At 39.2% G+C, this 17,603-nt stretch overlaps 1 protein-coding gene across 3 annotated transcripts in view; it reads left to right on the forward strand.

Moving 5' to 3' along the window:
• Positions 1–17,603, forward strand: part of Nfxl1 (nuclear transcription factor, X-box binding-like 1) — a 43,351-nt gene that overhangs the window by 18,159 nt on the left and 7,589 nt on the right. For all 3 annotated transcript variants that reach the window (XR_015636532.1, NM_001170438.4, XM_087582496.1), the window contains 8 exon segments: positions 1,902–1,992; positions 5,847–5,967; positions 6,180–6,339; positions 7,200–7,291; positions 10,672–10,693; positions 11,089–11,229; positions 12,941–13,107; positions 14,411–14,480. Coding sequence is in view for 2 of the 3 variants with exons in the window: in NM_001170438.4 (NP_001163909.1) it covers positions 1,902–1,992; positions 5,847–5,967; positions 6,180–6,339; positions 7,200–7,291; positions 10,672–10,693; positions 11,089–11,229; positions 12,941–13,107; positions 14,411–14,480 (864 nt within the window). In the remaining variant the exon portion in view is untranslated.

Genomic DNA, 17,603 nt, shown 5'->3' on the forward strand with positions numbered 1-17,603 from the left:
TAATTCTTTTCTGATGTTACTAAGCATAGTGTTTTTCATGTTTCTTTAACTTGAACTAGCTTCTAGGATTGAAAGTTTGTACTTCTCATCAAATTTAGACTTTAAACTTGATTTTCTTTCCGTTATCTCATGGTCCTCGGTGCTTCATGACATACATGCTCCTTGAAGTCCCTCAGCACAGCAATGCCCTGTTTTCAGGTTTTCATTCTTTGTAATACACTGGATAATGATCCAGCTTTGTCTTCAGTCTCACCAGTTGCTTTTGTGTTTTCTAATCTTGCTCTCGTCCAGTGTTTTGCCTTAGGTGTGTGTTCACCTTGAGGGGTGGAGGGACTCAGCATAGCGTGCGTGCTTCTGTACTGCATGCTCCCTTCTCGTGGTAGGCGGGTGCCTACTTTACTGTGCTCAGCTGCCAGTTCTATCTGTTCTCATTTCTGTGTCTTCCAATTGATTTTTCTTTTACTCTTTATTATTATATTTCCTTGCTTCCTGACCTGCTAAGGAAATTTTCTATTGCTTTTTAGAAATTACAGACATTTTTACATGCCTTTTTTTCCCTTTTAAGTATTTACCTTTCCTTTAAATACTTTTAAAGGGTTGCTCTGAGGCAATAGGTTACTCAGAGATCATTGGTTCCTTATAGATCTCATGTCTGGGGTTGATATGACCTCAATACTAAGGTAATAACTCAGCATTCTGCTGATGCCTGCATATCAGAAAGTTCTTCCATACTGACTGTTCCTAGCCTTTTGAACTCTAGATCTTGTTCTTTCTTTTCCTTCCTTAGTGCTATTTTGGTTGTGTTGAAGTTATTTCTTGTATGTGTTCAAGCAAAGACTCAAAAGGATCTGTTGTGAAGTTTTCCAAAGATTTCTCTATGCTTTTGCTTTCTTACTATAAGTTGTATCATACTAGCCTACATGAACTATGGATTTATCTGCTCAACTCAAATTACCAGATTCTGCCTGCGATCAATCTTGCAGAACAGCCTAGAAGCTTCGAGGTCTAGGGTAATGTCTTTGTGGGGCTCACCCTCTATGTTTCCCTTCTCAAGGCTGCCTGATTAATCTCTAAAATCCACGACTTCCAGACTCTTGTCAAGTTTTCTAGGTATTTGGACAAGAGGGTATATCTTATTATTGTAACTTTACCATGCATAGAAATGCCAGTTACCTTATTCAAGTCCTGGACCATATAATAACCTTCTTTGTTACTGCTACTAAAACCTTTACCTCCACTGCTATTTAGTGACAGACACATTGCTGCTCACAGATGTCTGTCTAATTGAGTGCGGTTTTACTAATTGATTTATTGCTTTTCAGTGATGTGGAAACCAACTGAATATGAGAAAAGCTATGGAAAGAATTAAATTGACAATACTGATTCTAAGTAGTTGCCTGAAATTAATGAATGAAAATCCAGCTAGGTAGTATTTGTTTCTCAGGTTAGAAATGAAGGAAGTGACAGGCTAAGGAGCCCAGCTTTGCTCCTTTCTTAGTTGTTCTCAGATCTTTGAGAATAGCTGACAGCCTACTCACTCAGCCAATTTTATTTTAATTTAAAATTAAATTAGCCAGATTCATTGTCTGAAAATTGACTGGATTTGATTAAATAATTGGGATAATGTAATTGTCTGCATAGAAAGAAGTGGTGGAAATATTATGGCATAGAATAATTAAGAGGCAAGGACATTTAACCTGGTTTTATTAAAGTGTCATTTTCTACTTAAACTAGTAAATTCTTAATGTACTATTTACTAGAGTAATGTTGATACTCTTGAAAATTTTTTCCTTAGAGTGAAAAGAATCTTTTTGCTTCTTAAAATTCTGTAAATGACTAGGAGTGAATTGCTATGTATGGGGTTTCAAATTTCTCTTCTTTACATATTGCTTTCTCTCTAGTGTTGCCCTGGAAACTGTCCACCTTGTGATCAAAATTGTGGACGGACTTTAGGATGTAGAAACCATAAGTGTCCGTCTGTCTGCCACAGAGGTAAAATTTCACAGTAGATATCATTTTATGTTTGTGTTTCCTCAGTGCTTTAGAGTCAATAAAGAGCTTTCCGATTATTATTTGGGCCTCCTAACACTGGGGAGAGGGTAGACAGTCACTGTGTTTCTATTTTTTGAACCAGGCAATTAACGTTAAGTGACTTAGGTAATGCCCAGGGCAGTGTTATGGCAAAATTCAAACCCAAGTCAATGTAAGTTGCATTGCTTTGTAACACCGTGATGGTAGAGTCTGCTTTTTTCTTAACATTCCCTATGGAAACTTTTTAAACAATAGCTATTCATAGACTTGGTTGTAGTATAAGTTTTTTATACTTTTATGAACTTATAATTAATAAGGGTTATCGTATGCTGGTGATTCTGGGAGATTTTAGTCTCAGGATCCCTTATTCTTTGTGAGACCTTAAACATTTTTCTTAATGTGTGAATTTTATCCATTTACATTTGTTGTACTTAATGTTAAAATAAAATATAATCATTTTAAGTAGTTTTATTTAAAATTATTTTTATATAAAATAATCCCATTATGCTTTGATACAAATAGCATGGCTTTTTATTTTGGGGATAGAACTAAGTTTTCTTCAGAAATGCTAATGAGTATATTTTATATTCTTATAAATAATTTATAATGCCTAGTTGTTAAAATGTAGCTAATTTGCAAATCTGCTGCTATAAGTCAGTCTATTTTAATATTACCTTGCTTCTGTTCTATTTTTAATATTGTCACTAGCTTCTAGAAAATTCTAAACTTGTGAGACTTTGCAGAATCCTCCGAATGGCTCTCAAGCACCCCAGGGTTTTGGATCACTCTGAACATTGTGTTCTAGATTATAGTGGCATTTCAAAGTCTTTGTTCTTATAAGCTAACTTTTCTACTTCCCTGCCTTAGTAGAATATAGAGAAATTAATGTAGATGATAGGTGGTGGCAAGCAGAAGAAAATGAGAGTGTAAAGATGCTGTGTATTGTTGTAGAAGTTGCTAAGGAGACATTGGAGAGTAGACCTGAGAAACAATAGGATTCATGCCACCTGGAAATGAGAGTTGTCTAATGCAGTCAGTAGGTACAAAGGTAGTGCAGACTGCTCAGAGGGACATCATGGGAGGATGTGATGCCAGGGACATGATGGGTTAAAGAAATGCGGGGTTGGAGGGCATTGGGAGGAGGCTCAAGAGATGGCCCAGCAGTTACGAGCACCATCACCTATTCCAACCTTGGGTTTGAGTCTCAGCACCCACTTGGTGACCTATACCATTTAACTGTGGTCTCCTGGGGACTGGATGGCCTCGGCTGGCCTCTCTAGGCATTGGGCTTGTACATGGTGCACAGACATACATATAGGCAAAACACCTTATCACCTAGACAGACACGCAAGCAGACAAGCAAATGAAGTAAGTAAGTAAGTAAATCGGATTTCTGGGGAAAGAGAATGTGGACAGGGCCATGTAGGCTATGTTTCAAGTGATGGCTTTTATGTGAGCCATCTGACTGCTGTGAGGATTGGAGAAGGGGGTAAGTAGTGCTCAGTCTCCTTATCAGGAGTATAACTGGGCTACTTGGTTTTCACATGTTTTTACATTGTAAATCAATTTGCATTGAATGGCCACTTTATACTATTTTGACAAATAGCAAATTATAGATGAGTCTAACTCATGAATTTGCTTGTGAAAGTTTTAGGCGTCCTGTCATTCATTTCTGTAGTATTGTCTGCCCAAATTATCAGTGTGTCACAGTGAGTCGGGTTTATTCCAACCTTTGTAATCTAGTAAGATTTTTTTCTAGAACAATTTATGTAGAGAAGGAAAGGGGTATCCTTTGTTTGCTAAAGGGTATCTGTAGGAAGGCTACAGCAAGTATGACTCTTATTGGAGAAACCTCAGATGCATTTCTCCTATCATTTGAAGCACATCTATAAATAAATAGTCATATCTGAACAATAAAACATACTTGGTGTTGAAATTCTTGTGACAGTTTTTATTTGATTTATGATTCACTAATTAGAAAGGATGTTACTACCACTGATGCTGAATGACAGTCTTTAAAGCTGCCATTTCCCTCACTTCTGTGTTTTTAATGGCTTGTGATTTACTTGAAGAAATTAGGTAGCCATTTGGTTTCCCAGTCTGGATTTTGCAGATTGTCTCCCTAGTATTTTTTTTTTTTTTTTTTTTTTTTTGGTTCTTTTTTTCGGAGCTGGGGACCGAACCCAGGGCCTTGCGCTTCCTAGGTAAGCGCTCTACCACTGAGCTAAATCCCCAGCCCCATCCCTAGTATTTTTTAATGTATCTTTATCCTCTGCATTTTTGATAAACTGTTCAGCCTGAGGTTTGAACAGATTCATGTTTTTTGTTTTGTTTTGTTTTGTTTTTTTGTGACTTGGTTATTGTGAAAGTGCTTATTAGCTTCGAGAGAATCTTTCTAGAGCCTAAAATGATTATTTAGAAGATGATTGTATCACTCTGAACATCAGTTTAAATCAGTTTCAAATGAGAATCATTATTTCATACCGTCTTCATCACTCTGGTTACCTTCGTAATCAGAATTACACTGGAACTCCCGGGGAGAGATGCTTGCCGCACACTGGTGGTGAATATGTGAGAACCGGATATAGAGTTCATTTAAGTGCAGGGCACTGTGTGGTTCTGCAGTTACTGGAAGCCTGCCCATTCTGGCAGTTAGTGGATTGGTCATTGTTGGTCTGCTTTTTAGTTTTCAAATGATAATTACTGAGGCTTAACTTGGCCTCCATACCTGTTTCTGTAATAAATTCTTTTGATCAGTGGGAAGACTGCTTAGATAAATTATTTCTTATTATTCTCAAGCTTTGATTTTTAAAAAGTATCGTTGTAGCTTTGTCATGACAATAAGGTAGTTAAGTTCCTCTCTGAATTGTTGAGTGTGGATTAGAATCTATTAAGTACAGATGTGATACGCTAAATGAGAGCGACTTAAATGTTCCCACTAATTTGAAAAATACAACATTGTTTTGGAAAGATCAAAATAAAACCTGGTCATGTAGATGAGAATAATGTGAGTTTTTATTGTCAAGAGTGAAATTTCACTGTATTAGACTGAACACTGAAGTATAAAGTTAATAATTTTATAATACATCTCCCTGTGATGCTTTTTTCCTTTCATTTGCTCATTATTTCAATGAAATTGCTAATTCACTTTGTTTTAGAGGGATTCTTTTTTAACTTCTAGAGTCATTATACCAGACTATTTTCTATTTTCTTTAACATTTTTTACTCAATTAATTGAGGACTTTTTCCTTCTTTATTATTTCATTTTTGATGGAGTTTTGTTCATGGAAAATTAGAATAGGAAGAAAGTCATCAGATGATGTCAGAGATCCTTAGGGCAGAATCATTTAGGTTGTGTGGAAAGGTTTCTTTCTGGTTGTACTTATTTACTTGTTGTGGTTTTGAAGAAGTAGCATGTTAAATTCGTTACTTAGAATTGGTACACGTAAGGAAGGGTGTACAAATCCCAGGTGTGTAGTGTGTGACATGGAGCTTGTGAATGTGATGGTGCACTAAATCCAGATGATTGAACAGAACCCTGTCAGGGCTTCTCAAAGCTCACATCCTTCTGAGCTACTCTTCTGATTTTGAACAGTAGGAATTAGGTTTTCCTATTTCCTCTGTGTATGTGGAATCAAACACTGAAGCACACAACTTTTGTGCATAGCTTCTTTTGCTTGACGTGCTAAGAATCGTTCATATTACTGCTGCTTTCGAATGATAGATGATCCTGTGTGCATTACGCAGGTATACTGTTTGATTAACCATTGATGGTCAATGTTTGGAAGGTCAGTCGATGTGTTTTTTTCCCTCAGGCAGCTGCTATCCATGCCCAGAAACGGTAGATGTGAAGTGCAACTGTGGTAACGCAAAGGTGACAGTACCCTGTGGCCGAGAGCGGACTACAAGGCCACCTAAGTGCAAAGAGCTGTGCAGGTTGGTGTGAAGCTTTCCACAGCCCGATGTCTGATGTCTTAACATTTAAATTCATGCTGACTTTTGATTGTGTTCTAATTTTATTTTATGTTAGTGTTTTCAAATAATATTCATAGTGTGTTCCTTTTCTGATTTTAGAAGGTATTTAAAATAATTGCACTTTAGACGTATTGTTCAGTTGTCAAAGGTAACCTAAAAACTTTCTCATTTAGTCGACCACCAACATGTCATCATTCAAGTCAAGAAAAACACCGCTGTCACTTTGGCCCATGCCCACCATGTCATCAGCCTTGCCAAAAAGTTCTGGAGAAATGTGGGCACTTGTGTCCCATTTCATGTCATGATCAAGCATTAGTAAAGCAGACCGGCAGGGTAAGGACAATGTTGTTAGAGGTAATACTTTGCTGTGGGTTGTATTTTCTTCAGTGATTATTTAAGGTGTCTTTAGAGTGCTAAGCACTCTGCTCAGACCTGGGGTGTGAGGAAAACAAGAGTTGGTCTTTTGTCTTGAGAAACTAACGAAGGCTGGAGTATTGCTCAGTGGTGGGGACTTTCCCAGTATCTCCATGACCCTGGGTTCATTTCCCAAGACTGGAAGGACGATTGGAGCTAAGCAGAGAAACTAATAAACAAATGTGTGTAAATATAGTATGATAATTATATTTAGATTAATTTGCCAATTTTTCTTCCAAGTATGGCTAGAAGTATAGATATTTCTTTTTTTTTTTTTTTTTTTTTTGGTTCTTTTTTTTGGAGCTGGGGACCGAACCCAAGGCCTTGCGCTTCCTAGGCAAGCGCTCTACCACTGAGCTAAATCCCCAGCCCCTAGATATTTCTTAATTTACTTTGTTGTTCACTTATTCAGTATTTATTGAGCCCTGGCTATATGTCAGGTTCTAGATGATAAGGAACATACGGGAGATGGCATTCAGTGGGTGGATGCTGGAGTTTTAAGTGTTCTTCATTTTGCTTTTGGCTTACAAGAGGTTAAGGAGGCTCTGCTGCCTTAGTTGTCCTTTTAACCCTGGCATCTGCCTCAGTTCTTAATATTGCGTGTGTATGGAGAGGAATGATCTTTTCATGCAGATGGAATAAAATAATTCAGTAAGCACATTTAGTCGAGCACTTGGATGGAGGTCAGCCTGTGTGAGCAAAGATCTGTTTTCCTCGGTTCTTAGGAGGGCTGTGTGGGATAGCGCTCTGACTTTACACTGTTTGCATTTTACTCTTAGCATCAGCTGTCAGGCCCTTGGGAGCAGCCAGCCGAGCCAGCGTTTATTCAGACTGCGTTGCCTTGTCCTCCGTGTCAAGTTCCCATTCCTGTGTAAGAACTGCAGTCTGACATGGAATGAACTATGCCTTCTTTGCCTTACAGGCTTCAGCGTCGTTTTAGGCCTGACCTGCAAGCTAGTCTCCATGTTCTAGATCATTCTTTCCTAACTGTGTTTGCCGAGATACTCAAGCTCCTATGCATGTCTGTTTGCTGTGTCCTCCCTCCTTTAGCTAAGGTGTACTGTCCTTAGCTTTCTACAGCAACAGACACTGGCAGTTAAGATGTCTAAGAGGCTCATCATTGGTTCCCTCTCCTGGTGACTCCACACTCAAGTGTGGCGTTTCCTAGTTAGCCAGCTTTACATGGTGGACTAGGAGATGAATGTAAAGGCAGCTTTGGAAATCCAAGGAAAGTTTCCTGAATTGGTCGGGGAGTGATGGAGTTGAACCTGGAAGAATGAAGACTAGCCAATCCTTGAATGTTTCATACTTTCGGCAGAGACTGGGAAAAAGGAACAGTTCTGAGTAGGAACACGGTAGAAAGGGGGTTGTTAACTACAGCTTCGGTTCCAAAGCAGCAATCGATGCAGCTTCGGTATTGATCTTTCAAAGACAGAATTCTGGTTTTCTTTATTTCTAAAAGTCCTTTTTCTCCTGTAGTTTCCCTTCTACTGTGTCATGGTGCGTAATCTCTTTTACTTGGTGCTGGATTCAGTTTACTAGTATGTTAATTTTTGAACATGTTGGAGAGATAGCTCATTGGTTAAGAGCAGTTCTCTTCTTACAGAATATCTAGTTTTGATTCTCAGAACCCACATGGCTGCATAGTCCATAAACCTCTCTAACTCCACTTTCAGGGGATCTGATGCTCTCTTCTGGCCTCTGTGGGTACCAGGCACACACATAGTACACATGTGTGTGAGTATGCATGTGTGTGTGTGTGTGTGTGTGTGTGTGTGTGAATACCCATACACATAAATATGGAATACATATTTTAAAAATAATTTTTAAGTTTATATGTGGTAAACATGCCAGTAATCCCAGCATTCAGGAGGCTGAGGCAGAAAGATTACAAGTTTAAGACCAGTCTGGGCTCCCTAGTTAGCTGAGTTCTTAGGTAGTCTGAGTGATAGGTCCTGGTGTTTTGTTTTCACAAAGAAGGGAAGAAAAAACCCAAGAGTTTCCAATAACTCTGCAATATTAGTATTATTAGTTTATATTCTTGTAGTGTCCTATTTTTTCTCCTTTCTGGTTTTATGATCATGGAAAGACTAGGTTCCTGAAAACACTAGGAACTGCAGATTAGTGTGAATTCTTCAGATGTTTGTTAGAAGGGAAGCTCCTCATCCTGGGCTTGCTGTGGTTAACTTTCTCTGTCCAGACTGTTGTGCACAGTAGCTGGAGTCGTGCAGTGGTGTGCTGTTCCATACTCGGCCCTTTTCACTTAGCCTAGGAAGTTAGGGTCCACTGTATTCTTTTGTTTTTTCGGAGCTGGGGACCGAACCCAGGGCCTTGCGCTTGCTAGGCGAGTGCCCTACCACTGAGCTAAATCCCCAACCCCCACTTTATTCTTTCATGGGTTGAAAACTCAAACTTTTTTTTATCACTGAATAACATCACACTGTCCAGACATCTCATAGTTGACTTGTTTTTATTTTGATGTAATATTTTATTTTTGAGAACTTTATGGACAGAATTTGGATGATATTCAGCCTCTTTTCCCTTCTCCAGCTCTTGTGAGATCCATTCCTATCTTTCCCCCTACTCTCAACTTTATGCCTCTTTTTTCCTTTACTTACTGAGTCCAGTTTATTTCTACCATATACTCGTGGGTGATTCCACCCATTCATCTGTTGAAGGACGTTTTGGTTGCTTTTAAACATAATGATGCTATATATGTTGATGTATAAATTTTTGTGTATATATGCCTTTTTAGCTCATTTAGATAAGAACTCAGGAGTGTAACTGCTTGACAGTATGATGAATTTGTGTTTAGCTGTGTGAAGCTGTCAAATTGTCTACCATGTGGTAGGGCACTTTGTATTCTCATCAACATCAGAGGTGTGGTCTTCTTGCTTTGTACCCAGTTAGCGTAGGGCACTGTTGGCACATTAGCCATTTAGTTAGATGCGTGGAGATATTGCCTGTTAATTTATAGCTTCCTAATGACCCGATGCCCGTCGTCTTTTTATATGTCACTCTGGCAGTTTTGGTTGTTTTGATAAGGTTTATCTTTTGCTTGTGTCTTTGACCATTTTCTAATGGGGTGGTCCGCTCTTTGTCTGTCATTAGGCATGAGCTCTTGGTGTAGTTACCAGACATGTTTTCCAAATGTAGTCTGCATCCATGTCTTGTCTTCCTTCTGTGAAGTTTTAGTGAATTAGAACTTACCTGTTTCCTTTTATGGGTTATGCTTTTGGCATTGTTTCTAAAAATTCATCTTGACCCAAGATTATTTAGTCTTATCCTGTGTATTATACTTTTGTGTTTTGTATTTAGGTCTGTAATCTGTTTTGAGTTAATTGTGAAAGGAGTAAAGTATTTTTTAAGTGGACATATATTTGTTCCAGCACTACCATTTGTTGAGAAGAACATTTCTTCTGTAATGTGCCATTGTTTGTCAAGGCTGAGCTGATTTTACTTGTATGAGCCTACCTCTGGGCTCTTGTTCTAGTTTATGTTTCTGTCCTTCATCAGCACCACATGGTCCTGCCAGCCGTGGTTTTGTAGTGAGTCTTGAATCAGTGCATGTCAGTCCTTGAGCTTTCTTCTTCCTCAGTATTACGTCGGGTGTTTGAGGTCGGCTTTTGTCCCATATAGACTTTAGGTTAAATATTAGAAATTTGTCTGTCTGTTTTGGTTTTTGATCTTGGGGACCAAGCAGCCCAGGATAGCCTTGACCTTGCTTTGTCAGAACTCATACAGAGTCCAGGCTGGTCTTGAGCTCCTCGTGCTGCTGAGTCTTTCTTTCATCTGAGTGCTAGGGTCATAGTGGTGTGCCACCACCATGCTTGGCTTTGGGTGAGGAGTTGGAATTGTGATGAATATAGATGAAATTAGGAAGAAATGTGGCCTTAAAATTGAGGTATAGATCTTTCTGTTTTTAAACATGGAATCTTTATTTAAACCCTTACGATTTCTCCTCAGCCTTTTGTGGTTTTTAAAAGTCATGTCATTCAGTTAAACAATTAGATTTATACCCACTTTATTTTTCTGTGTGCCGTTGTCAATGTTTCATGTTCCAGTTACTCATGCTACTCTTGTACAAAGACTTGACCTGTGTGTGTCAACTTCATATCCTGTATTTACTGTAATTGCTTATTTCTAAGTGCTTAACTTTTACTTAAGAGAGGCTAGTGTAGTTAGCATATTTGTTTTAAACACTCTTCTTAAAGAGTCTATAATGTTTTCACTTTATTTTTTTCCTTGCAGGGAATGTCTGGGGAAGCATGAGGTGAGTTATTAATATAATCTTTAAGTTTAGTTTGTAATCTTAATCATCTTTGTCCTAGAGTTGTTAGAAATGACTTGTCTCTCAGTGTTATAAAGAATGTACATGGTTATTAATTTAGAAAAAATCTTCATTGCCTTTGTGTGAGAATTAGTTTCTGTGTATTCACTGTAGAATCATATCATTTCTATTTCAATAATAGAGGTTTTCTTTCTGATGTCTGTTTTTAGAGGAATGTTTTGACAGGTGCTTAATTTTGATATAAATATTATTAATGGAAACATGTTAGACCACTGTGAAAGTTGATCTCAAATTAGTCATCTTGGAAATATAAGTGCAGAAAGATTTATGTATAGATGTGTGTTGTGCTAGTTGGCTGTTTTTATTTTCATTTTTAGGTAAGCCCACTACCATGCCATGCTGTAGGACCCTATTCATGCAAGAGACTTTGTGGAAGAATGTTGAACTGTCAGAATCATACGTGTACGAAAGAATGCCACAAAGTGACTGAAGTTGATGGCTGTCCTGGCAGACATAAGGTAACGTCCTTAGGATGGAAGCATGTATGCTGACTGTGTCCTTGAAACACTTCAAATGACACCACAAGTCTTTTAACATCCAAATTAAATGCTACTCACTTTCATTTCTCAGAAGACATCATTCTCACGGACTTGGAACTCACCAAGTAGACTGTAGACTGGCCATCTAGAGGATTTCCAGGGGTCTGGCTGTCTCTGTTTCCCCAGTGGTAGGATTCTTTTCATGGATCATTGTGCCCAGCTCCCCCCCCCCCCCCCCCGAGCTGGGGACCGAACCCAGGGCCTTGTGCTTGCTAGGCAAGCGCTCTACCACTGAGCTAAATCCCCAACCCTGTGCCCAGCTTTTTATGTGGGTTCTAGGGCTTGAACTCAAGGCCAGCTACATCTATGTAGTAAGTTTCAGGCTAGCCACAGCAACGTAATGAGACCCTCAAAACAAAACGAAAGACTAATTGTTTATAGAAGAATATTTTTAATAGTTTGAAATGTTCTTTTTAAATTCTAAATACTAAAAATAGCTTTTTTTTTTGAAAAGGGATTTCTTTTTTAAAATTATACAAGCATGTATATGTTTATGTGGATATGTGCCCAAGTGTGTAGGTTCCCACTGAATTCCCCCAACACACACACAAAGTGTTGGACCCCCTGGGACTGGAGTTAGACATGGCTGTGAACTGCTTAATGTGGGTGCTGGAGAGTGAACTGATCCTCTAGAAGAACAGGAAGTGCTCTTACTCACTGAGCTGTCTTTCTAGCCCCTATCACTTAGAGTTCATTGTTACAATCATGACTTCATTTAGGACATTGTACAAAATTCTTAACCTTTAAGTCTTTGTGTCTATATCTGTTTTACAAACTTTAATATAACATTTGAAAACAATATGAAGTTAAAATCTTTAACCTTCTTTGATGGACTCTAACCTTAGTCATATGACTGCATCGTTAGAGCAGAGGAAAGCATTGTAGTTACATTGACGTATACTTTTGAGTGTAAACTTTGTATGTTAACAGTATATTGTTTCTGTAGTTTAGGGATGATTGTATTTGTTGGGTTAGAATGTATTGGTAATTTTTTATTTGAAGTTGGTGGTTATATCTAGAAAGTAATTTGCAGTTTTAGTAGGGATACTTTGTATGCCCAGAAATGTTGTACAGGTGAAGTAGATTGTCTTGAAGTTTATCGGCATAAGCATTTATGCCTAATCCTATTGACATTTTGTCATCTTGGTTGATTTTTAAGATGAAGATCAGGTACCACTTTATCGGTGGAATTTGTCTTATTTGGTTGCATGTCCATATTTGTGTATGCATACATGTTTGCAAAAACCAGAGGTCAACATCAGACATCTTTTTCCATCATTCTTCACATTGTTTTGAGGTAGGGTATCTCACTGAACTGGGAACTTTCTAGTGGGGTAGATCAACTGGCCAGCAAGCCCCAGGGCCCTTCCTGTCTCTGCCTTCCTGGTTGGTATAAGTGTGCCTCCATAGCTGGCTTTTACGTCTGTGCTGCTAGGGATTGACCCCAGTCCCTGTGCTCATGCAGCAAGCTTGTACTTGCTGAGCAGTCTCTCCTGCCCTATTAATTGTACTTCCAGGGCCTACAGAAGTACTTTGTTCTAGTGTGTGTGGGAGGGGCATCTACCTTTTGTAACCCCAGTGTGTGGGAGAGTGAGGTGCTCTGGTGATTCATTTCCTGGTTACTTTCCAGGCTGGCCCAGAATGCCTTCAGTGTGAAGAAGGGTGTTCTAAGTCACGGCCTGCAGGTTGTCCTCACCCTTGTGTTTTGCCATGTCACCCTGGAAAATGCCCTCCTTGTGTCCAGATGCTTAGAATAAAATGTCACTGCAAGATCACAAACCTGTATGTGGAATGTAGGTAAGTAGACTGAAGAATACTCTCATTTTACTGTGACCATTAAGTGACATCTCCAGAAGAGTCCTGTATAATAATTAGACAACATCTCGTGTGACTGAGTTTTTCAGCAGGGACGTGAAAGGAGGAGGAACAGTGTTACCTTCTAGTGCCTCACTCTGATGTCAGCCTGCCAGACTCTGCCTTTTAGGGGTTTGTAGGAGATGGCTAGGTAAAAAGTTACAGTGCCTCTTTCAGAAACGTGAGTACCCTTAGGGTAGAGCATTTGAATGATGGTGTGTAAACCTGAACACCTTTTGGATAGAAATTTGACTTGTTGATAGCTACTTAGGTATGTTCTTTTCCTCCTGAGATAGGGTCTCTTTGTGTAGCTTTGGCTGTCTTAGAACTTGCTTTGTAGACCAGGCTGGACTCGAACTCTTAGAGATCTATCTATCTGCCTGTTTCTGCTTCACTAGTGCTAGGATTAATGGAGTACAACACCACTGCCTGGCTTTTTTTTTGTTTTTTCTGTTTGTTTGTTTTGTTTTTTGATTTTTGCTTTTAAAAGGTAGATCTGTATTATTACAAAATAATTTGTGTCTATTTTTCTTACCTAAAACGTACATTATGTAGAGGGGAAAATGCCATCATCTTCTTGATAGATCCAACATAGTTTACCATTTATAGTTGTCACTTCTAGTTAGGCTTTTAGAAATTAGAGGCTTGTGGGAGTGTCTTTAAACTGGTTTCTGTCTCCTTAGGGAATGTTTCCATCTACATTTCAGTATTTTCCAGCTTTTTGGAGTAATAAGAACTCATGGTTAATTTTGGAAATACATATTTGCCTGGAAATTGCTTGATAATGTTTTTAAGTTTAGTTTTGTAATAGTTTTTCAAAGTAGTTGCATATAATTTGTAGAAGTCTAATTTTTTTTGTTATTCTTGAGTGTTTTTATTTTCTCTCAGAATTTTTTTTAATTATTCGTGTATGTGTGTGTATGCATTGCACATCATGATACAGGTAGAGGTCAAAATGACAACTTTGTAGCGTCATTTATTTCTTTCCTTCTACCTCTAGGTGGGCTCTGGGGATCAAGCTCAGGGTGTCAGGCTTGTGTAGCAGGCGCCTTTAACCTGTGAGTCATCTCACCAGTCCCCATGGTGACTGAGTTGAGGATATTGTTATGGAGACATAATTTAAATGTTCTGAAGGGAAAAAGAGAAAGAAGATATTTTTATGGGTATTGAAATTGTGACCACTTAGAAAATATCTATGAGAAACTGGATTTGGGTTTGAATGTCATCAGAACTTTCCTGTTTTTAGAAAAATAACCACAGCTGATGTGAGTGAGAAGAACCTCCTCAGTTGTTGCAAAAACCAGTGCCCCAAAGAGGTAAGCTGAGTTGCAGTTTTCACACTGGGTTCCCGGACACTGACCCCGGGGCTTTTCCTTGTTGGCTGCTCTAGCTCGGGTCCTTTCTGGGCCCACTAGAAACGAGCTGTCTGCAAATGCTTAGGGAGTCTCCTCTCTGTTGACTTAGGGGCCTAGGAATGGCAGTGACCCTTTGGATGGATTTTTTTTTCCCTTTTTCCTTTTCTTTTTTTCTCTTCTTCCTCTTCCTCCTCCCCCTCCCCCTCTTCCTCCTCCCCCTCCCCCTCTTCCTCCTCTTCCTCCTCCCCCCTCCTCCTCTTCCTTCTCTTCCTCCTCTTCTTCCTTCTCCCCCTTCCTCCTCTTCCTTCTCTTCCTCCTCTTCTTCCTTCTCCCCCTTCCTCCTCTTCTTCCTCTTCCTCCTCTTCTTCCTCTTCCTTCTCTTCCTCCTCTTCTTCCTCTTCCTTCTCCTCTTCCTCCTCCTCCTCTTCCTCCTCCTCCTCCTCCTCCTCCTCCTCTTCTTCTTCTTCTTCTTCTTCTTCTTCTTCTTCTTCTTCTTCTTCTTCTTCTTCTTCTTCTTTTCTTTTTTTGAGAACAGTATTAAAGCTGGCTTATGAAATTTATTGTATAAGGCATTGACTCAGTGTTTACTGTTTAAAATAGGATTCAAAATGTAGATTAAAACTGTCACAGGCAGCTAGGTGGTAGATTATTAAAAACAAAAATAAGGTGCATTCGTACACATGAGAATATTTGATTTTTCTAAAGTAAGATAGGAAGGTTGTATTTTCTAGTATAAAGGAAAAAAGAGAATAGGAAACACTAAGCATGCAGGGTGGGCCGTGAAGGAGGACATGATCCTGCTCTTCACTTTGGTGCTGGTTAAGCTCACAGCTCCCATTTCACATGCTAATTCTGTCTATCAGTCCAGTAAGGTGTATAGACTTTAGGGATGATTAATTTGGGTGTATGATATTTTATTTATTTGCAGGTTTTTAAAATAATAATGTTTTCAAAATAAAATGTTACCTGTAGGCTTATATTTTTCAAAACCTTCTTCAATGAGGGTTCGTAAACACTTCAACCTCCCTTATAGCCCACTAACCAAAGATGGGGGGGGGGACATGTATGCACATAGCATGTATGTGTTATTTAGCACAGGGAGTCAGTATTCTCTTGTTCTACCTTACTAAAAACAACAACAAAACAACCCCAAAGCATTGGTGCTATATCAAAAGTCTGTCAAAGTCTCGGCATAAAGTCATTTCTTTTTATTCTAAGTGTTACCACCACCTTATATTTTTAACATTTGTACTGGGTTGCAGTGGGTGCTTGTATGCCAGGGTGACCGTTCTGTGGCATTGGTCTCCTCCACTTGTGTGTAAGTTCCAGAGATAGAGCTCGGCTTGTGAGACTCAGTCATCAAGCCTTAGCAGTTTGACCTGCTGAACTATGTCACTGTCCCCTATGTCTTTTACTTACAGCTTTTGCTGTAGGTATGTGTGGCTACATATTGCATACTGTTTTAAAAAGCACATACTTTTGTCATTTCCTTGTTATGTCTGTCAATTTATTTTGTCATATGAGCACTCTGTAGTTTATGGATAAATATTTGGGTTATTTCTAGTTTGGAGTTGTTACCAAAAACTGCTGCTGTGAACACTTGCTGCTTGTTTGTCTACAGATTTCCTGTAGGCATGTAGAAATCATGAAATTCCTTGCCCACAGGGAAGGTTTAATTTCAACTTTAATAAAGCATATTGAATTGATTTCTAAAATGGATGTATTAATAACCAGTGAATTTTCCAATTATGGAAAATTACCAGGTTTTCCTACTTTAAGTTTCTATTGTTGTCTCCCCCCCGCCGCCCCTTTTGGATATCTTATGATTTTACTCCTGATTAGTAGTGAGTGAGTGAGTGTGTGTGTGTGTGTGTGTGATGTAACTCATAGATTAGGAGGGACACAAAGGCAGCAAACAGAGCAAAACTTATAGACGACTTCAGGTTTCTGTCTCTCTGAGGCACAGCCATCATGATTATCTCACTGGTAGCTGTTTGTTGTTCCTCTTGCACAGCCCCTAACTGGACTTGTCTTGGCATAGGCAGCTACAGACATAAGGCAGGAAGCTGGAGTAGCTAACGAAGCATGGCTATGACATCAACTGTTGAAATGGAGATTGAGAATATTAAAAAATTCTGAATAAAATATTCTAAATAAATAATTGTAAAAGAAATAGGGGAACTGGGGGCCCTACTTCATGACTCCTGCCTTCATGACTTCTTACTGGGGAGGCAAGAGCACTGTAGACTGATAGATGAGATGCCAAGGTCAAGTGAAGACACGAGGAAGACATGTCTAGTTTGGGGCCAGAAGACCCAAGCAGAGCAGGAGACTGACGTGCTGTCAGTGGAGTTCTGAGAAGTGTGAGGACTTTCAGGATCAGGACGATGTGATGGAAGTTCAGTGCGTCTCACCTTGTCGTTAACCTCGAGTGCATCGCAGGATGTGCAGTGACGAGGGAAGGGCCACACTAGTCATGAGTCCTTCTGTGGGTTTGTCTGCCTTGATTCTTTCTCGCATTTAGAATCACTGATTTCAAATTGAAGTATGAGCTGTGAGTAAGAGAATGTTTCATGTGAAGACTCAGGAAGAAAGACAGTAAACAGTTAAAGATAAGGAACACTTAAACATCATGGCAGCTACTGGGTCGTCTTGGCTGTCTATGTGATATGTGTTAATGCAGTGCCAAGGATAAATGTTTTAGAGTGAAAAACTAAGCAGTTGACAATGACAAGCAGGCTTCCTTCCTCATGTAACAATAATGTGAGAACATGATGGTGTTCCTGTGTTCCATGTGTTCACCCAGCCCTCCGAGTTAGCTGGGCTCACTGTTTCACACCTGGTTTCCACACTGCCCCACGTCTCCTCATTTCCTGGGCTCTGGGAAGGAAAAACACAAAAGCCCATTTCTGAGTGCTTTAAGGCACACATCACTTAGATCGAGCCCCTCATTGGTTTAGTCTCCTGACTAATGACAGCGTGTCGCTCTTGAAGGTAGAGCTTCAGAACATTAAATTTTTCTAATAAAAATCATTTGTATAAATAATTATAATAATCTGCCAAAAGAACAAACATTGAAAGCCC

This window comes from Rattus norvegicus, chromosome 14, assembly GCF_021556685.1.
Source record: "Rattus norvegicus strain SHRSP/BbbUtx chromosome 14, alternate assembly SHRSP_T2T, whole genome shotgun sequence".
Classification (NCBI taxonomy): domain Eukaryota; kingdom Metazoa; phylum Chordata; class Mammalia; order Rodentia; family Muridae; genus Rattus; species Rattus norvegicus.